The sequence below is a fragment of the Mus musculus genome, chromosome 9 (genome assembly GCF_000001635.26).
Source record: "Mus musculus strain C57BL/6J chromosome 9, GRCm38.p6 C57BL/6J".
Lineage (NCBI taxonomy): Eukaryota > Metazoa > Chordata > Mammalia > Rodentia > Muridae > Mus > Mus musculus.
The window spans coordinates 83,831,676-83,846,914 of record NC_000075.6 but is presented as its reverse complement, the minus strand read 5'-3'; the positions used below and the strand labels follow the sequence as shown (position 1 = coordinate 83,846,914).

The 15,239-nt window shown below is 40.4% G+C and overlaps 1 protein-coding gene across 5 annotated transcripts in view; it reads right to left on the bottom strand.

The window, feature by feature from the left end:
• The window catches only part of Ttk (Ttk protein kinase), a 37,740-nt gene extending 25,476 nt beyond the window's left edge, over positions 1–12,264 (bottom strand). For 3 of the 5 annotated variants that reach the window (NM_009445.2, NM_001284272.1, NM_001110265.1), the window contains exons 1-9: positions 12,156–12,226; positions 10,991–11,144; positions 7,502–7,715; positions 7,083–7,189; positions 3,691–3,834; positions 3,173–3,287; positions 2,959–3,031; positions 2,774–2,868; positions 918–1,002 (exon numbers count right to left, since the gene is read on the bottom strand). In NM_009445.2, the coding sequence (NP_033471.2) occupies positions 918–1,002; positions 2,774–2,868; positions 2,959–3,031; positions 3,173–3,287; positions 3,691–3,834; positions 7,083–7,189; positions 7,502–7,715; positions 10,991–11,126 (969 nt within the window). In that variant the 5' untranslated portion in view covers positions 11,127–11,144; positions 12,156–12,226. Of the gene's footprint in view, positions 1–917; positions 1,003–2,773; positions 2,869–2,958; positions 3,032–3,172; positions 3,288–3,690; positions 3,835–7,082; positions 7,190–7,501; positions 7,716–10,990; positions 11,145–12,155 lie in introns of all 5 variants that reach the window. The other 2 variants (XM_006511060.1, XM_006511058.1) reach the window with 2 other exon arrangements.
• Positions 12,265–15,239: the final 2,975 nt, after the last annotated feature.

The following is a 15,239-nucleotide window of genomic DNA, read 5'->3' as shown; positions in this document are numbered from 1 at the left end:
CAAACTTGCTTTAAGTGGACATTTTAATATTACTTAGTTGCTACAGTATACTTCACTCAAAAAAGAAAGTGTTAGAAAATTTGGATCCAATATAGAATAAGCCTGACGATAAGTAATAGCTATAAGTATCTTGTTTACATGATTCTATATTTTAGTTAGTATATGTTTATGAATTTTGCAGTACTGGGAATTGATCTCAGAGCCTCACATATGATAGTTTGTGCTCTACCACTGAGCCAAATCCCCTGTCCTGACTGTACTATATCACCAAAATAATAGCATTAGTAAAAGTTGGTGTTTATATAACCTCAAGGCAGTAGTTATTATAAATTGAGATATAATTTTTTGACACAATTAAGTAGCATTCCCTAAAAGAAGAGAAAATTATTTTAAAGCATAGATCATGAAAGGCTGTAATGTTGAAAATTCACACAATGCAGGGATTTAAGCCAAGTATACCAAGAATATTAGAATCCCTACAAACTCCTACATCTGGAACTAGTCATGTCCTGTGTAAAGCTGACAAAGGCAGGGGCACAGCAGATTAGCTTTAATACTTATGCTCCCACCTCTGCACTAACAGATGCTCTGGGTTAAAAACACTTGGTCAAAATCCTGTCTGTAAACCAACAAACAAAACCTGGGGCACAGCTCCCATCTGACTCTCAGATCCCAGCCTACTAACCCATTTAAACACATGCCCAACTAATGTGCCTCATGTTTCTTCTAGTCCTTGCTCTAACACCTTAATCTTTGAGAGTCCAGGACATCTGTGCCACCTCTCAGTGGTGGTCTCGAACTTATGGTGACTTCACCAATACTTTGGAGACAGATAAACACTATGTCTTTTCTCTAAGAAGCCTCAGTGAGTTCTAAAGCAGGAAGCTTTGCTTCACACCCATTTACAGTCGCAATACCTTTAAACCTCTCAGTTCATAGGAATCACTGCCACGTGGTCTGGAGCCGGGCAGAATCGCGTCTCGGTCTGGTCCTGACCCCTTTCTATTGTCCACGAGACAGAAAGATTTCCACAGTTAACATCAAATTGTTTCAAATTCAATACACATAACTAGTTCATATACACTTTGGATTGGAAGCATCACTTTAAAAGTGACATAATTCGAATGCAAAGGTGACTATGCTTAAAAATTAGGTACTGAGCAATGACAAACTGATCAAGAGATAGATGATTGCCAGTGTCTTCATTACCTAACAAGTTACAGCTGGAGCTAAGATAAGCATGTGGGAAAGGAAAAGTATGCAGATGAAACTACATTTCAGGCTGCACAAGATGAAGGATAAGAACACGCAATGAACTGCCATGTGCACCTTACAGCTCAGCATACAGTCTGTCATAAAAAGCATCAAGAGCCCGGCTCAGTGAACCTTGAGGGGTGGGAGGGCTTAAAACAATACGTTTTAAGAGTAGGATAAAAATCTCCAGTAGGCTTCAACTAAGTATTTGACATGAAGGTCCCAGAGAACAGGAATACGTAACTTAAATGCAAATATCCTCTTAACCATCAATATGTATTCGAAGCCTAAATAGAACAGGACTTCAATTTCTGAAGGCACCAACTAAACTAATTTGTTTTTCAATCTTATTAGCATATGCCACCACATCAAGCACATTTCTGTTTCTTATTTGGGAGTAGACATTTAAATTGGGAGTAAGGGAATATATCGGATGAGAATGATCCTTCGTTACTGAACTTATCTATAAACACACATACATATATATCAGATATAAACATAACACATATAAACACACACACATATTTAAGATACAGAGTCTGCTTACTACAAGGCCAAGGTGATCTCAGCAAACCCTTGATTTAAAAGATTTTCCTGGCTCAGCCACCCTGCACCACCTCATTCGGCAGCCAATTAACGTTTTTTTTTTTTTTCCTTTTTTGGTGCTTGGGGATTGAGCCCAGGGCACTTCACATGTTTGGTATATACTCTACTAGAGCTTTGCTCCCGGCCTCTATCCCACTTCTTGGAGCCCTGAGCTCTGCAACAATGTATGAATGAATCATCATTCCCACTAAGAGCAGGCCAGCACCTGAAGTGAATTAAAACAGAGTTTGTTTTCACGTCTCCTTCCATCCCTGCTATAAAGATCCTCACACACTATAATAAGCACTACACTGGATATATTACTAAGAAATGCTCAAATGACACAAGTTTCACTCTTCATAGCTTCTACACATCATGTTCACTTGGTAACTTTCCACTATATCTCCTTACTTAATAGTAGCTTCAATACTCTTAATGAGAGAAAACTGAAGTGATTTCCTTCTATTCAATTTGTTCCTGATAGCATTCAGAAATTTACGTTAGCCGGGTGTGGTGGTACATATTCGTAATTCCAGCATCAAAGAGACAGAAGCAGGAGGATTACCAGCCATCTCAGAAGAACATAATCTCAAAAAACCAAACCAAAAAGAAACCCAGTAACTTCTCATACCATAGAAATTTACTTATGCCAAGCCTGCGAGCACCAGCAGCTGTAAGTGCAGGAGGCAGGGTACGTACGGCTAGGGTACAGAGCTTAAGGCTAGCCTAGGAGAATTAGTGAAATCTGGTCTCATACAGTGACGACAGGGACATGGATATACGTCAGTGGCAGAGGACTTGCCCTAGGCTCAGTCCACAGAACTACCAAGCAAAACTAACCAATCCTATTACTATTGCTTAGTAAAAAAAGCAAGATATTCTGACAACAGTCCTTATATACAAACAAGTTTCAGAAACCCAAACTCAAACATACCTTGTTGTTAACTGTGTCACAGCTGAGCTATCTGTCTTCACATAGAAATCTGGGCTGTTTAGAAGATTGACTGGGACTCTTCCAAAGGGGCATGACTAGAAACGATTTGAAAGATTACGTTACCAACTGGGACACAGGAAGAATTCCCTGCCGTCACCTTCCTTGGAAGGACTCAAGCGACTCACCCGTTTAGCTGCGTGAGTCTGCTTGAAGGGGTTTTGATGCCTCACTTCGGCATCTTGTGGAGGCAAGTTCTCTCTAAAGAGAAAGAAAGCTGCTGTGGTTTTCTTCAGAGAATACTATTAATAATATATCTTCATTTTACTGCTACATGTAGTTATTACACTAGTGTGAAAATACCAAAGACAATCGTGTAGAGAGCTGAATGCACTTTCTTACCCATATAAAACCCTGGCTGCCCCAGCCTGTCCTCTGGACTCACAGCTGATGCTCCGATTCTGTACATTTCCAAGTGAGCTGGAGAACGGCTCTTGGGCACTTAGTACTGTCGATGCTGGAAAAATGTTACAACTATGATTAAATTTACAAAAAAGAGGAATCTCACAAATAGGAATGTTTTAAAAGACATGGGAGCGGGACAATGTCTAGCATCAATACACTTCTTTCCAACTGTCCCTTTAAATATTCTCCACACATAAAGCCTTGTCCCAGCGTAAAAGTCTATCCCTCACTAACAGCAAAAGGCTACCTCTTTACTTTGACTGAGTCATTTTTAAGGAGTTACCAACACAAGGTTAGCGCAGTAAGCATTTTGTTTCTGAACAGCTTACCTCCTATACACCTACAACTTAACTTTAGGTTTTTAGGCCTATACCTACATACTTTTTTTTTCCTTTAAAGTAACCTCAGTCTGAATTTTACCGCTCCAGCAAAGCCCAGTGCCCTTGGACAGCCACCTGACACACTCTTCTTGTCCTCCTCCGGAAGCAGCTGCTTTTTCTGGAGGTGTAAGTTACGCATGGCCGTCTCCAGCATCTGCAGCGGCACCGCCCCAGTCTCTACAGCTTTATGAAGAAGCTGCTCACTTTTTTTAAGATTGCCTAAGAGAGGAAAGATAACTGTTATTGACGCAGCATCCTCTGCCCACTAGTCTCAGCTTGTTATTTACTCATTAGGACCTAGTGGAAAGATCAGACTTACTCGCATTATTGCATAAGCAAATAAAGTTTCTCACTTATCACACATACAGTTAACTCCTCTATACCAATTCCTGCTCATCACTGAAAACCATTTAGAAGTTTAATAAATTAGCGTGTGCATACACACACACACACACACACACACACACACACACTACAGGAATCAGAAGCATCTTGGGTACTCTCCTTATTAAAGCAAGCATTTGTTATAACATACTATTCATAGTAACATTCAGTCATCAAGACTGAAAATTTGCTAAAAACTCTTCTAGGAAAAGGATTTAAAAAAAAGATTAAAGGGCTACCATCTGCTGTTAAACTAGTCTATACCACTGCCAAAATATAAAACTACCAAGAAAGCTTATTCAACCACAGACATTACCAAATTTCCTTTCAAATACAAACTTGATCTCCAGTAGTTGGTAAATATTCAATGTGCACATCATGTAGTACACAGGATGCTAGCAACAGTTATGGAATCCTGTTATGGGCTATCATGCTATGTATATGGCACTTAGGGTATAAAGAACATCATATAGGAAACACTTCAAGACCTAACCACAGGAAAAGACTCTCTGAATAGAACCCTACATGCTCAGAAAATGAGACCCCAACTGGCAAGTGACATTTGAAAGCTTCTGTACAACAATGAAAATAGTTAATCAAGCAGAGACATGGGTGTTCTTGGACAGTTATGCATCTAATAGAGGCCTAGTATCTAACATATATAAAGAACTTCAAAAACTAAGCAACAAGAAAACAACTGAATCAATCAATAAGTAAGCTAACAAAAACACAGTCATAAAGGAAGAATACAAGTGGCCAATAAATACATGAAAAATGTTAACTTGACTAGCCAAAGGAAAATGCAAATCAAACTATATCAAGACTCCATCTTGCTGGGTGTGGTGGCGCACGCCTTTAATCCCAGCACTCGGGAGGCAGAGGCAGGCTGATTTCTGAGTTCGAGGCCAGCCTGGTCTACAAAGTGAGTTCCAGGACAGCTAGGGCTATACAGAGAAACCCTGTCTCAAAAAAAAAAAAAGAAAAAGAAAAAAAAAATCCATCTTACTCCAGTCATAATGGGACTCATTAGAAAATAAATATCAAAAACAAACCATAAATGTGGACAAAAGGGAATTCTTATGCATCACTAATGAAAATGTAAATTAGTCCAGCCTCTGTGGAAATCAGTACCAAGGTTTCTCAAAACACCAGAAACAGATCTAAGAGATGTCCTGCTTCAACCTCTCCTGGATATTTATTTGGTCAAAAGACTACAATTCAACTCATCACAGAGATACTTCACATCAGTGTGTACTGCAGCACTATACACAGAGCTGGAGATACGGCTCATGTTTAAGAGCATTTGCTGTTCTTGTAGACGACCAGGCTTGGTTCACAACAACCACATGGCAGCTCACCACCATTTACCAACTCCAGAGGCCAATACCTGCTTCTGACTATGTGGGTGCCAGGTATGTACATAGTTTAAGTACATACATGCAGGCAAAATATTCATACACACAAAAGAAGAAGCTACTTGCAACAGCTAAACTGTGAAGCCAATACAGACATGTAACAGAGAAATGGATGACAAAAATGTGGTACATACGCACAGTGAAATTATTTTCAGCCATAAAGAATAAAGTTATGATCTTTGCCGGAACATGGATACAACTAGAGACAGTCATATTAAGCAGAGTAAGCCAACTTAGATAAATATCTTTTTTTTCTCCTCTTTTATGGTCCTATATTTTATACAGTAACACAAAATCACAACCAAGATGATTAAAGAGGGGAAGGGAGGGTTGAAAGAGTTGAGGTGCAGGAGATATACTCAACATCCAATACATGCCCATAAGAAAAACTTTAAAAACTAAAAATGATGTTACTATGAGACAACCTCTAGCTACTCACCATTTACAAATTTTAAAGATTATATGGTAATGATTAAATCCCATGTTTACTGAGCATAGTGACTTAAAGAAGCACCAGCAATTGGAGGTCTTTTTAACTCAGGTCAAAAATCCATTAGTGAATCTGATAAAAACTCTGGGATGCCCTTGCCCTCTAAATGCACACAGCAGTCAGTGCACAGCCTCAAGAAGCTGCGTTATCTCCTGGTAGTCTACCCATCCTCCTGCTCAAAACAATCACAATTTTGATCTGGCGGCTATTGCCAAAGTTCAGGTATTTAGTTGTTTTTATAGTCAGCTCAACTTATTTGTTCTATGATTTAATAATTACACTTACCATTAAAAGCCATAGGGTCATAAAGGCCTGACCATAAGAAGCAAGAAAGAATCAATTTTTCTGGGAGGGAAATGCATGCTTTACATGTACACAGTTGACCACATATTTAAATTACTAGAATTTAGGAATCCCATAGGTAAACTCAGGACTCTCCAACCATGTCTGTGTCACACAACATTTTCCCTACCTCAACCCTGAGGAGCAGCTTGCACTGCACAAACCTTACTACCAGAGGGACGCTGCTGGCAGTGGCAACGCTCAACTGGTTAGTGCGTGAAACCAGAATGCCAGCACAAATAAGCAGAGGAATAAAAGGCTTGGCCAGAGGCTACTCTGAGGGTATAGCTAAAGATCCCCAGGAAAATGGAGGGAGGGGAGAAGTGGCGGGGAAACCAACCAAAGGGCTAGCCAGGGTAAAAGTGTCTCAGGGGAAAAAAAAAAAACAGATGTTCTGGCCCTAACTCAAAAGATGGCATGAGCAAGGCAGACTGCCCTTGCAGTGGTGTATTGGAATACAGTGGCTCACTGTTACAGCATTATTAAACACACTCAGCACTATGAAGCCACAGCCTAGACAAGATTATCTCAGTGCCAGCTAAAATATCTTATATTTTATTCTACAAATAATCAAAGGAGAAAAAAAGCATCCTTCTGATGTATCCTGAGTGAAGGACACAAATTCAATGTTTGTCCTTCCTCCCACAGAGCATTCCGCGTGAGTGTAAGGACAGTCCAGAGAATACCCTGGACTTACGCTATGGATCACTCCTGTCCCATGCTCTCACCTCATCAACTGTAATATTTTTGCTTTAATATTTCACGTCAAATCTATGATTCAATATTGTTACAGTCGAATGTGCACTTAAAATGTAAATGTGACATCTTCAGATTACCTTGAGACAGTTCAAACTGTGCAAAAGATACGTGCACAAAAGCAAACTTCTTGCAGTTTTCCCTGGCCATCTGGAAGTAGTCACGGGCATCATCAGGCTCTTGAATACTGCAACAAAAGATTAGACTCACGTTTATAAAATCAAAAGGTTTTATAACAAGTACACTTGATAACTTCTCTTTTTAAAGAGATAGACTATTCTTTTTTTTTTTTAATGTGAAAATAAAAAACTAGATTAAAGTTGTGTACCATTTTTGGAAATGTCCAAACTGTAACTCTGAGGGATCTATGTCCACAGAAAGAAAATTTACCTTAAAAATAAAAGTACTAGTTTAAAAAATATAAATTACCTGTTTTTACCCTGTTTCTCTGTAATATAGTACATATATAGTTGGTTATGTGTGGTTCACTAATACTTACGCTTTTAGTTCAGCAAGTCTCACTTGTATTCGAGCAAAGCTCTCATTCTGGCCGTATTTATCTGGAGGAAGTACTTCAATCGCTTGACTATACCGACCAATCAGCTTATTTAAAAGATCGTCATTTAGAGGTGAGCTGTTTTTCTCTAGTTTCAGCAAGAAATTCAACCAGTTCTCTGGGGTGTTCCCAACCCTCATAATTTGGTTAACAGTTTCTAAGTTATAAGAATAAGGAGAAAAAAAAAATCACAACTGAGAAATAGACAAGTTACCTTTCCAAGTGCTTTTTCCAAGTTAGCTACAGTTCTCTTAAATACCTTGCTAATTTCCTGGTCTCACCAATCCGTGCCTTCAAAACCTACAGGGTTTCTTGTGGGTGTCAGCTTTCTTGCTGTGAAATTCCATCATACATAGCAAAAGCGAGAATAAACTTCAAGCTAGGTATGGTGTTGCACACCTTTAATCCCAGCACTGGGGGGACAGAGGCAGGTGAATCTCTGTGACTTTGAAATCAGCCTGGTCTACATGGCAGTGCCAGGACAGCTGGGGCTACATAGAGACCCTGTCTCAAAGCAAACAAACAAACCAAAACCACAACAGAAAAGAATACACTTCAGATGATTTTGTTTTACTTTTTTATAACAGGGTCAAGTAACCCAGGGTGGCCTTCAACTCAATACTTAGCTAAGTGTGATCTTGACCCGCTAACCCTCTACCTTTGCTTAATGTGCACACAGTGGGCTAAGTCCTGCAAACATAATTTTCACTTAGTCAGCACTAAATAAGTGCACTTTTAAAAAAAAAAAAAAAGAAAGGAATTTGAACACCAGCCCCCTACTTAGGATATCTTTTATTAGTTTATTAATTACTTTTATTAGAAAGGTATTTTAAATTCTAATTTCCTGAAGAAGCTATTACTCCTTTAGAAAACAAAGTCACCTTTCCTGCTTTCTCGCAGAGCAGCTCATTCCTGACATTCTATTGCTCACTCTAAAAGTAAGCTGGCTGGATACTACCAATGTAGTTTTCTCAGTTTTGTTTTGGTTGATTTTTTTTTTCCTGTTGTTTTTGTTTTTGAGACAGGGTTTCTCTATGCATCCCTGGCTGGCCTAGAACTCACTCTGTAGACCAGGCTGGCCTTGAACTCAGAAATCCACCTGGCCCTGCCTCCTGAGTGCTAGGATCAATGGTGTGCACCCCACCAACTGATTTTCCAGTTTTATTTCTACTAATTTCCTAACAAGTTAGTTTGTGAAATACCTAAAAAATATATCTTGCCACTTGTGATTTGGAGGCCTCTAGGAACCAGGCCCACTAGTAACCAGAGTTCTCCCACCTGTGAGACCTTTTTACCTGAGGAAGTTTTGAAGCAACTACCAGGACTACAGGTGTATAAAATAGGTATAAAAGATTGAACTTTTACTGACAGGATCACAAATCAACTTATTTTAAAATAATTCGTTGTTACACATATAATTTTACTATTTATTAAGGATAAAAGCAAGCACGTATACTAATGAGATGGATGTTGATTGTTTTTGGTGAAATATCTGGAGTTTGCAGGGCACAGCGCATCTTTAGTGTCCTTCAGACTTAGTCAGTATTTTGAGTCTAGTACCAGCGATGCTGAGGGTACAGGTGATTGTACAAATGGAGGAAATATGTGTATGGCAACTTTAGAAACGCCTGGAAATTCTATTCTCATCCCAGGAATAAATTAAGTTAACAATATTTAATGAAATTCAAGTCAGCAAGCCTACAATTTTCAAAATCAATCATTCTAACATATTACATTCCAAAGATAAAATAATCTGATACACGTAGGAATAAAGGTAGGAAAATGCTTTTTAAAAAGTCTTTTTTTTTTCATCATTAAATTACTGCATTTCTGTGAAAGAAAGAACCTCTGTGCCTACAATAAAGATGTGACGGTTTATAATGTACAATCATCTCAGATCTAAGCAAGGCTTACCGGCACTGAGCCATGGGACACTGTGCACAGCGCAAAGTACCCACACTGTGTGCTTGGAACCAAGGCTACTGAGCAGCTGAGCAATGCAGCATGGGCAAGCACAGGCAGAAACACCTTGGGTTTATTGCACATTTGCTTTTGAATTAAACTTCATTAAGCATTCAGGCACTGATGGTCAATTTTACCCTGATTCATGTAGCTAGTGGGGTTTTAATCCAGTTTAAAGAGATGAAACACAGAGCATCTGTTTTTAGCTGGCAAATATCCACCATTTAAATGACATCAACCACTTGAGACCTAAGAAAGACAAAACTAGTGTGTTACACTGTGGGGCTTTTCGCTCATTCGGTATTCAACAACTTCATATCGGGCGCCAACCCAAGCACTGGCTATAACAGACAGGTAGCTGACCTCATGGAAAGGACATTCTAGTCATTTCCACTTCTTGGACAGATCAAGAACAGATACACAAATGCAGGAAGTGAACCGGGGCTGTGCAAACAATACAGGAAAAGAAGATGGGAGACACACCCCCATCTCAGGAGGTAACTTTCTCAAACAAGTTTATCAGGGAAGGCCATGAAGAGACGTTTACAAAGACCAGAGAGGTGAAAATGAACACCTATTTGGGACTCACAGACCTGTAGCCAGAACAGAGGTAAGACAGCTACAAGACTAATAGGCAGATACTTCACTTCAGTGTTCCGTGTTAAGATTAAATATAACTTCAGAGGACTGGAGAGGGGTCTCAGCAGTGTGGGGCACTTTTATGCTCTTGCAGAGGACCCAGGTTCCATTCTCAGCGCCTACATGATGGCTCACAACCATCCATAGCTCCAGTTCCAGGGGAATTCCTGTGCTCTCTTCTGACCTCCAAGGAGAGCAAGCATGAAAGTGGTACATATATAAACACACAGAGATAAAACATTCACACGCAAAATAAAAAGAATACGTGAGTACAAGAAATTAACTTCAGGAAGATTGGTGAGGCTTCCTCAGTTTGTGGCAAAAACAGTCAAAACCAAAAACCCTGTGTGTGTGTGTGTGTGTGTGTGTGTGTGTGTGTGTGTGTGTGTGTACGCGCGCGCTCACAGCAGCAGGCAAAGTAGCCAACAAAGGTAGCAGGCAGTAACAAAAGAGTTGAGAGAACTACCTGTGAGCACACTCAAGAAGGATTCTTTTTTGTTGTTTTGAGCTTTTGAGATAGGGTCTTACTATGTTTTCCACACTGGCTACAAACTTGAGAGCTTTCTGCCTCAGATTCCCAAGTTTGGTGTATCTATCTGCCTGCCTGTTTCCCTCCAGCAAAAAACACTTGTAATGTTTCCAAACAAAAGAAGTTAAAGTATGAAGTACAATTTAACGGATAACCATCACTTACTGAGAAAAACAGAAACAACTTCATTAGGCCACACAAGGTGGTTAACACTGCTCACCTTCAACTCGGAGGCTCTCAACGGTTTTTTTTTTTTTTTTTTTAGGTTTTTGTTTGCTTTTTTAAGCAAAGAAAAAACTCACCCGTGTGATCGGCACAGATTTTAGACAAGCTTAGCTCATCAGTACAGTCTTCATTTATCTTATTTTTAATATCTCTCATTTTGCTCATGATGGAATCAATCGTCACACTGCTGCCAATTAACTCTTCAGCCTCCATTTCTAAATTGTAACTCGTCTTTGGAATAAATAAGATAGAACATTAGTTTTGTAAACATATCTATCTAAATGTAACTGTTATGAGGTAAGTGTTAGTGGCAACTAAATCAAACCAGAGCAACAAAACCCACAAGGACATAGCTTGTAATTTACCAGAACAAAGTTTCAACGAACCAAAAACATCTATTCTTCCCAGTATGAAACAGCATTGAGGTTACACTGTGTGAACCTGGAAGATAATGCTCTCATGACGCTTTTGTGTTTTGAGTAAGGGTGTTAAGTAGCCTAGGATGGCCTTGCTCTCTCTGATTCTGCAGCTTATCTCCTTACATCTCCCAAGCACTAGCTGTACATAGATACACCACCACGTCCAGCTGACGCCTTTGAAAACTTCATTTCACTGAATGTCTTTCTTTCACCTACGGAACGTAAGGAATCCGTTTGGTAATGACAATAAGTTGTCCCTTTGGTCGCCTACCCTGCCAGAGTAAATATTGACATTGCGCGCATTCTGCATCCTTCTACAGATAAGCGACTTTCAGAAGTTTGTCCCAGACAAAGCCCTGATTTGTGCTTTTATCCTTCTAATGCAAGCATCGAGGTACTTGTCACAGTACTGGAGCCCAGGCGCTCCGGTTATCTGCATGAATGTGTTGGTTAATAGCCCACAGTCTGCAGGCTTTCTGTCACTCTGTCTGCCATTCTCCACAACGCAGTAACTAAAGCTCAGAGCCACCGCGGAGTGTTAACAATAAAAATGGGCCCAAAGGAGGGGAGCAAGGGGTTCCCCACCTCCTCCCAGCTCACAGCCACCCACGGGGGCAGGTCTTGAGAGTTACACAATCAGTCCTGACCCGCACGGCGCACCCGCTTCTGGGCCCTGCTCCCCCACCAGCAGCCCAGGACCTACAGGCCGTACCCGCCCGCCTGGCCGGGGGCTCAAGCGCCAGCTCGCTCGCCGCCACCCTCGTCACCCAGCAGCCTCCCGCCGGCCGCAGCCTCTCTGCCATGCCCGCTCTGATGCACCCACCTCTGAAAGCCAAGCTGCAGCCCAAACAGCAGCACCCCAACCCCTCTCCGGAAACACGTTTGAAATTTCCCCGCTGCCTTCCCCGCTACCTCTCATTGGTTACGGCTCGCCACGTGGAAGCGTGGGCCGTGATTGGCTCCTTGCGTCGCACCGCCCCTCCTGCGTTGAGGCCGGACCCACCCACTTCAAGCGGCCCGGGGAGTTACCCGCAGCTGCCGACGCGCTCGCCGTGCTGACCTGCGCCTGTACGGTCAGGGGTCAGGGTCTTTTTCTTTGGTGCTCTCCCGCTGGACCTTGCACTACCCTCCAGGGAGCCCTGGCCTCGCCTTCAACCCAAGACCCGCCCTTCTCTTTGTTAGAATTCTGGTCCCCTCCCTGTCGGGACATCCTGGCTGAGCTCCTTTCTCCGAACCATTCCCCCCCCCCGCCCCCATCCCCGTGATGCTGTCTCAGTTATGAGCTCAGCTGCTCTTAGGAGAAACGCTTCTCTAGGCTTTCTCAATGGTACCCAGCTCCCCTAGCAGACTGTGTGGTCCAGGGGAACGGTTTCATGGGCGAGAAATGGCGCAGATGCTGTGTTTTTGCTCTGGTTTACTCTTGATAGTTTTGCTTTGTGTAAGAAGCTACAGCAGTAGCCAGATCTCTCATCTTCATTCAGTAAGTGATGCCCTCTGTCACAAATTGCTGATACCCAAATCTGTGGATATTCCAAGTCTTTAAATAAAGAGGCATTGTACACACAACCTATGCTCTATTCCTGTATACATTTATTTTCTTTTGGTGGGGGAGGGGAGCTAGTTTGTTTTTGTTTTCGAGGCAGAATCTCACTGTGTGTGTATTCACTGCTGCCACAGAACTGACTCCCTTTGCAGAACAGGCTGGGGTTAAAGGCATGTGATTTAAATCTCCCAGCGTCCTGAATACTTTAAAATTTATCGTCTATGCATCATTTGTAATACCCAGTTGAATACAGAAGTGATACAAATAGATGTTATATAGTGTTACTTAAGAAATATTGACAAGTTGTTCAATAGAGACACAGGAAAAACATATTTTTTTCTCATCTACAGTTGAGTAAATCCATGAATGTAGAACCTATAGACACAGAAGGTTTAATGCAAAGTTAGTCTTTAAAGTATTTTTGGTCAAGCATAAAAGCTGAAAAGCAAACCTTAAAAAGATCAGACTATCTTCATGAAATTTAACTGTAGACTAGAACACAGCTCAGTAATATTTATAGAAATACAAGAAAACTCAACAGGGTTGTCGTTACACTCTTATGTAATTGAAAAAAAAATCACCAGACTTTGAAAACAAGAAAATGTAACTATTAAGGGGGAGGGGGAATAAGGGATCAATTAAAACAGACCAGAAATGACACAGATGACATATTTGGCTAATTAGGACATTAAAATAGTAATGTGTGCTGTATTTTATGCACTCCAAAAACTTAAGAGAGAATTCTATAAACATGTTAAAGAGAAATTCAGAGTGTGTGAGAAAAAGCAAAATAGATGTATGGAAATGAAATGTGCAAGGTATGCAATAGAAAGTACATTATGTGGGGTTAGAAGATAATTTGCTGGGAAAAGAAAAAAAATCACTAGGCTTGAAAGCACAATTTAAAAACTGTATGAAGGGCTGGAGAGATGGTTCAGCAGCTAAGAGCACTTCTTGCTTTTGCAGAAGCCCCACATCAGGTGCTCACCATCGCTGGTGACTCCAGCTCCAACGGGAATCTGGTGCATCTGAGATACCCACACTCAGGTGCATTTACCACAGATGCACACACACAAACACAACTACAAATAATAAAAAGAAGTCTTTATTTTAGAATACATAAAATTAAACACAGGGAGATAAAAGTGAACAAAAGCAGTGGCAGACTGTGAAACAAGGTGGTCTAATATACATACAACTGGAATTCCTAGAAGAAATGAGGGGAAACTGGAAAAAAGTGGGCAGTCTGTTCAACTGTGATCAAAACTAAAAACCAACAACAACAGACTGAACGACATGGAGAATCCCTCCACAATTTATGATTGTATTATAGGAACGTAATTAAGTTGTTTAAAACTGGTTATGAAGAGAAAGGTCTTCAAAACAGCTGAAGGATAAAAGACAGTTAGTTACACATAGGAAGACAACCATGAAGACGACAACAGACGACCTGTCAGAAATGATGTAAAATGCAAAACCTATTTCAGAATACTTTAAAAAAAAAAAAGCTGGCCCTGACAAATTTTACATCCACCAAAAGTATTATTCATTATGAAGGGAAAATAAAGATGAAAAGATAGGAAGGATGGCTTATCACAAGTATCATAACTAGAATACAAGATAGTCAAGAAAATTCTTCTGATAGAGTAATTCTGAATCTACAATGAGTATACACACCGGAATAATGTATGTGATCCAAAACATATATCAATACTGTTATTAAAAGCCTAAAGAAAGCACTAAAAACAAGAGGAAAATGACAAACAAGTAAAAACCAACAAGCAAACAAAAAAGTAATTGCTGCTGCTGAGCAAAAGAGTGGACGTGAAGAGCAGGTGATCAGTGCAAAGAGGGATTCAGAATGCAAGCAAAAACAAAGAGGAAAACACGTTATCAAAATGGTAGATCGAAATCCAAGTCTATCGGTAATTTCACTAAATGTGCACAATCAAAAATAAAGCCTCAGAAAAAAAAGCAAATCTCAATTCAGTACCTACAAGAAACCCACTTTGGAGATCTTGCTGTCCTTTTGTTTTATTTCGTTATGTTTTGAAATGACTGTCTCTCTCTGTCGGTCTCAAACCCCTGGGTTGAAGCAATCCTCCTTCACCAGCTTCCGTAGTAGCCAGATCTAGTAGCCCAGCTATCTGATTTAAATATAAAGACACAAATCAGGCAAAAATGAAAGAATTATAAGAAGGATATCATGCTGAACTGGTGAAATGCTACCGCCAAGAAGTCTAGCTCTCATAGAGACCTCTTAATAATCTTAAATGGACTTCGTAGTTCATCTTCTTAAGTCAGTGAATGGCCTGTGATCTTTGGTTGAGGCCTCATTTGACAATATCCTCACGCATGGATCCA